This window comes from Galeopterus variegatus, unplaced genomic scaffold, assembly GCF_000696425.1.
Source record: "Galeopterus variegatus unplaced genomic scaffold, G_variegatus-3.0.2 Scaffold1248, whole genome shotgun sequence".
Taxonomy (NCBI): Eukaryota; Metazoa; Chordata; class Mammalia; order Dermoptera; family Cynocephalidae; genus Galeopterus; species Galeopterus variegatus.
In genome coordinates this window covers 72,657-79,136 of record NW_007727359.1, presented here as the reverse complement: position 1 = coordinate 79,136, position 6,480 = coordinate 72,657, and the positions used below count along the sequence as shown (strand labels likewise).

The window sequence follows — 6,480 nt, the reverse complement described above, 5'->3', positions numbered from 1 at the left end:
AAATGCTATTGAAACCAAGGATAATCTGAGGTATAGAAGAAAATGGAAGTTTTCTTCTCTGAACATACTGTGGTGTGGGAAAAAAGGGGCTCCCTTGGAATGAAAGGCTACTTGTGGGTTCTGATCTACCCTTGCCTCTAAATAAATGTGTTTATTCAAATATTTTCTTAGCTGCACGCATGGGCCAATCCCTGAATTTCTCTGTGCCTCTACTTCCTCATCATTCAAAATAAACTAAATGGACTGTATTCAGTTGTTGGACCCCAAGTTATTTAGCTATTATCTGTTACTGGCAGATAAACCCCTGAATTAGAGAAACTAGATATTTCAAAGCAGAAAATGCATAACAAAGTGATTTATAGACTGTAATGAGTTGAGGTAATATGACATGAAGTAAATGAAATACGGCAGGAGTAAACCTCTAATCCAGACTTCATAGCACCTGGCCCCCTGCAGAAAGTTTCTGTGCCAAAACTAAAACCAAGACTGCAGGCTGCCTTACCTAGAGAAAGCAACAGAAAGGATGCCAAAGGCATTCACTGAGTTGAGTTAGCAGATGGGAGAAGAGGGGGTATGTGAAGCTAAGGTGAGTGGAAGCTCTGATGTAGAAAAGAAAAAGAGAGGAGTCCTGAGCATAAGGGGAGAAGAGAGACTTCAAGAATGGCAGGAGACTGAGTAAATGTAGGAGGAATTAAAGAAGAAAATTGCCAGCTGTTCTGAAACTCAGGGATGAAGTCAACTCCTTCCCTGCCATGCCCACAAACGCTGAAACTGGAATATGCCTGACTCTACACCAAGCTACCTCTGCATTTATAAATAGAAAATATGATGCACACCCTTAATATCTCTGTCTTCTTCATTGAAGAGTCACAAATTATGTGAACAGAGTGATCTGAATACAAAAATTTAAATATAGCAATTTGGACAGAGACCATTATGTCTATGAATCTGAATTCTAAATAGTGCACATGAGTACAAAATTCTCTAGAATTCTTTCAGGTTCCTCTTCATGGTATTTCATTATTCAAAAATATGTAATTCATTTATTCAGAAATTTTCATTGAGTTTGGTCATTATTCTCAGCTTCAGGGACCCAAACATCCCTGTGGGCAGGTGTTCCCTTCTTCAACCCTTGAAGCGCTCATCCTCTATCTTCCACTTCTAGGCTATAATGTGGTTTAATGAATGAATGAAATAGTTGTTGCACAGCTGTTATGTGTCTGGCACTGTTCTATGTGCTGGAGATATATAGCAGTGATTTAAGTAGCCTTTGTTGANGTGTCTGGCACTGTTCTATGTGCTGGAGATATATAGCAGTGATTTAAGTAGCCTTTGTTGAATGTGTATTCTAATGACACTGATACAAAGTAAATTAGTAAAAGGCAAAGCCTGGTAGACGATGACAAAGACCTACTTATTTAGGGTCTTTATGGCACATTTTTTGGCTCAGGGGGAAAAATAAGCTGTTTAATCTCTGAAGATGAGAAGATCCTAAGTAATTAAGGCTAGATTAGGAGCTAGCTAAATGAGTTAGAAGAGGAAGATATGAACATGTTCTAGAAATGACTTACGTACAACCTTCTCATGGTGAGACAGCATCATCTGTTAAAATGGAATTTTTTTTAGAGGCCCAGTGACTCTCTCTTTTTAGAGGGCCACTAAATAATTCTGTCCAGATTATTTAGATTAGAATATTATTTTCCACATTCAAATTCTGAGCACTAATTCATGGTATTCCTGGCCACAAATTGATGTGTAAGTCCACCTGGGGCTGACATTCCTATCAGGATAGTGCTTATAAAATGATGGTTAGATCATCTTCTGAATAAGGATCACCTGCGAGGCTTATTGACTGTTTAGATTCGCATGTGTATTTTGGATCACAAAATCAGTATTTCTTGGAGTGAGCCACTGAGTCTATATTTTTAAGAAGCCCACCATTGTGATACTTGTATCCCTTAAAGCTGGAGAACCTGTGCCTTAGGTTCAAATATTGTAGACCTCTGCAAGAGTGATTTTATAAATACATATGGTCATATATTCAACAAACATTCCATCACTTGTTTCTNCTGGCCACAAATTGATGTGTAAGTCCACCTGGGGCTGACATTCCTATCAGGATAGTGCTTACAAAATGATGGTTAGATGATCTTCTGAATAAGGATCACCTGCGAGGCTTATTGACTGTTTAGATTCACATGCGTATTTTGGACCACAAAATCAGTATTTCTTGGAGTGAGCCACTGAGTCTATATTTTTAAGAAGCCCACCATTGTGATACTTGTATCCCTTAAAGCTGGAGAACCTGTGCCTTAGGTTCAAATATTGTAGACCTCTGCAAGAGTGATTTTATAAATACATATGGTCATATATTCAACAAACATTCCATCACTTGTTTCTCCATCAGTCTCCCTTTCCAATTTTGTTGAAGATCTTTCCAAGCATAAAGAAATTACCGCTGGACCAATCTTTATAAAAAAAATCCCTGGGAAATATGTCAGACAAAAATAAATAACCTGATACTCAATTATCTTTTTGATGAATGGATAAGAACTGAAAGACCCTGTCAATGCATGCTCGAGTTAGAAGAACTCAAGGACCTCTTCATAATTCTTGTGAAGTTAGAACTGTACCAGAATCAGAATCAGGTTTTAATATGAAGGATAAACCACTTCCTCACCAATAAATGCTTATTTAAAACTGGGAAAAAAATAGTTTCTACATAACAATAGCAATATATATCACTGTTATTTGGAATGAAAGTAAGATATGGCCTTTATTTTCTTTCTTGAAATAAAGACGGGGGGGAGAAAAGCCTCTCCAATTTAAAGATGAATTAATCTTTTTCAGAAAAGAAATATGTAATAAATTCAACTTTAAAAAAATTGAATTACTGTTTTATCTTTTTGTAGTCTATATTTGGTCACAAATTGTGTTTTCCAAATTATATTTATTCATCCAATTTTTGCTATTTTCTGTAAGGCCTCAGTTAAAATGATGGTTAGATCATCTTCTGAATAAGGATCACCTGCGAGGCTTATTGACTGTTTAGATTCGCATGTGTATTTTGGATCACAAAATCAGTATTTCTTGGAGTGAGCCACTGAGTCTATATTTTTAAGAAGCCCACCATTGTGATACTTGTATCCCTTAAAGCCGGAGAACCTGTGCCTTAGGTTCAAATATTGTAGACCTCTGCAAGAGTGATTTTATAAATACATATGGTCATATATTCAACAAACATTCCATCACTTGTTTCTTCATCAGTCTCCCTTTCCAATTTTGTTGAAGATCTTTCCAAGCATAAAGAAATTACCGCTGGACCAATCTTTATAAAAAAAATCCCTGGGAAATATGTCAGACAAAAATAAATAACCTGATACTCAATTATCTTTTCCATCAGTCTCCCTTTCCAATTTTGTTGAAGATCTTTCCAAGCATAAAGAAATTACCACTGGACCAATCTTTATAAAAAAAAATCCCTGGGAAATATGTCAGACAAAAATAAATAACCTGATACTCAATTATCTTTTTGATGAATGGATAAGAACTGAAAGACCCTGTCAATGCATGCTCGAGTTAGAAGAACTCAAGGACCTCTTCATAATTCTTGTGAAGTTAGAACTGTACCAGAATCAGAATCAGGTTTTAATATGAAGGATAAACCACTTCCTCACCAATAGATGCTTATTTAAAACTGGGAAACAAATAGTTTCTACATAACAATAGCAATATATATCACTGTTATTTGGAATGAAAGTAAGATATGGCCTTTATTTTCTTTCTTGAAATAAAGACGGGGGGGAGAAAAGCCTCTCCAATTTAAAGATGAATTAATCTTTTTCAGAAAAGAAATATGTAATAAATTCAACTTTAAAAAAATTGAATTACTGTTTTATCTTTTTGTAGTCTATATTTGGTCACAAATTGTGTTTTCCAAATTATATTTATTCATCCAATTTTTGCTATTTTCTGTAAGGCCTCAGTTTTGTTTGGTCTTTAAATCCTGAATAAAACACCTAGGAACATGTTTCCATTTGCAGTATTTCCCTTTTAGGTGGAACGGCCACCAGACAGAGAGGCTTTCTGGGCTGCATTCGGTCTCTGCAATTGAATGGGATGGCCCTGGATTTGGAAGAAAGAGCCCAGGTGACTCCAGGAGTGGAGCCAGGTTGTAGGGGACATTGCAGAAGCTATGGAAAGTTATGTCTCAATGGAGGGAAATGCAGAGAAAAGCCCAGTGGGATCTCTTGTGACTGCACTTTCTCTGCATACACAGGGCCATTCTGCTCGCATGGTAAGTATGGCATGGAATACATGTGAGTAACAGGAAAACTCACACAAAACTTCTGGCAGTTCTTTTCTGTGTAGCTGTTTGAAACAAAAGTATTTCCATTGCTGAATTTATTTTGCAAAATATTTAATCTTTAGTTGATTCAATTCTTGAAAAAGTAGTGTCTGTTGCTAATAGATCTACTAATAGTCGCCTCTAGGTGTCTTAAAGTGTTAGCTGCTCAATCTCCTTTCTTTTCTCTAATGTTGAGGATGTTAAATAATATGGCTGTCAACAACCTGTCCCATGGGGCAGTTCTCTATGTTAAAATCATTAAAGGCATTGTCATTATTTTTGGTAAAGATGTTTAGCAATTCAAGGGGGTTTATAAAGCATTATTTTTGTTTGGTTGTTTGGTTTTTTGGCCAAACAAATATTTTGGCCAGCAGTATAAATAACTATTCCAGTAAACATTGATGCATAACAAAATAGAAACACTCAGATGCTTTACAGTATGGTATGTTGAATATCTGCTAGCAAAATAAAATAGCAGAATTTTTTTAGCTTCTCTTATTCACTGGTCTATGTCATGGCAAAAGGAAAGTGTTGTATTTAGTGTTCTGAAAAGACTCCTCTGATATACAAACATGTATTATACTTTGATAGTTTCTCATAAAAAACTGGCATCTGCTATAAATCCAATTACTTTATTTAAGTGTCTCTGGGTTACTGAAGGAGGCTAACAAAAATTGGCTCCAAATTAAATCAATTCCTGATTTTCAAAGGAAGTATTGGGATCAGTTAATGAAGAGTTGGCAAAAATGTACTTTTCAAGTTATCTGCTTTTGTCAGGAATAAGCTATAATTTAAAAACCAACTTGTGATAATAATCACACACTGCTAGTACCGTTCTGGGAGGCTTTTTATATTTAAAGCTAGAAATAAGATCACTTCTTCATAAGAAAATGTAAGTTATATTAGTGAATTAATTATATGTTATTCTAACACAAAGTCATTTCAAGGGTCATTATGAAAGCTCTACTAATTTACTCTGTTATTCACTTCTAGGTTAAGGCTGCTGCTTGTATCTGTGCAATTCATTATTTTTAAAGAAGATATCAGTTAATACAACTGAAACAAGATCCTTATACTTAAATTCTTTAATATAAATTGTGCGTGTCATTTCAGAGATTTCTGCATATTTTGGATCTGGCTCATCCGTGATTTACAATTTTCAAGAAAATTATTCCTTAAGTAAAAACTCCAGCTCCCACGCTGCTTCATTTCATGGTGATAAGAAGATGAGTAGAGAAATGATCAAATTTAGCTTCAGAACAACACGAACACCAAGCTTACTGCTTTACACAAGCTCCTTTTACAAAGAATACCTTTCAGTTATCATCGCCAGAAATGGTGAGTGCTTTTTAGACGAGAGAGAGAAAATTGAATTAGAACATTAGGGCAGTAATAATATGAATCATTCTTATGTTCTTGCTTCTCAAGCTACAAGCAAGAGAGAAAAAAGAAACTGCCTGATTTTTGTATTATCTTGTTTTTTTAGTACTATCCTATGAATTTAGTCTAAAAGGATTATTTAAAACAATGAAGATGCCTTTATCTCTTTGTAATTTTGATAATTTCATATATGCAATGTGAATTTTTAATTTATGCGAAATATTTATTGCATTTTATTATTGCTAGAGGCTCTTTGCTATTTCGTGTGAATATCAGTATCAGTTTTGAGGTTCATTTTGAAAAAAGATGCCTCACTGCATGAAGAAAATAAATATTTTCTTTAAATCAAAGTAAAGAAGTATTGAGAGAGTGTTAATAAACCAGCATTATGAATAACAAAATTTCACAGGATGACTTATCAGTTCTGATTACAAGGAATAAAATAATCATGGGGAATACTGGCATATCCATTCAGATTAGACAATGTGTTTGTTACAGAAACCTGGTCACAGAAAACCACTTACTGCTGTCTTTCTCCTCCCTATACCTGGATTAAAAATAAAAAAAAATTTAGAAATAAATTCTCTGGATGAGAAAAACAAACATACAAATGTGAATGCATTATTTCAACTAAATCAAATATGGGCCTAGGTCACTGACCATCAAAATAAAAGTAGTTTGTTTAATAAGTATATTTACCCTCTCTGTACATTTTGAGCTTGAAACTTATCTATAAATTAGAACATTTTTTT

General features: G+C 34.7%; 1 protein-coding gene across 1 annotated transcript in view; it reads left to right on the top strand.

Annotated features, from left to right (window-relative positions):
• CNTNAP4 (contactin associated protein-like 4) overlaps positions 1-6,480 on the top strand; it is a 276,072-nt gene that overhangs the window by 249,826 nt on the left and 19,766 nt on the right. Inside the window, exons 18-19 of the mRNA XM_008575870.1 lie at positions 4,058-4,297; positions 5,462-5,686. Coding sequence (XP_008574092.1) covers positions 4,058-4,297; positions 5,462-5,686 — 465 coding nt within the window. The remainder of the gene's footprint in view (positions 1-4,057; positions 4,298-5,461; positions 5,687-6,480) is intronic.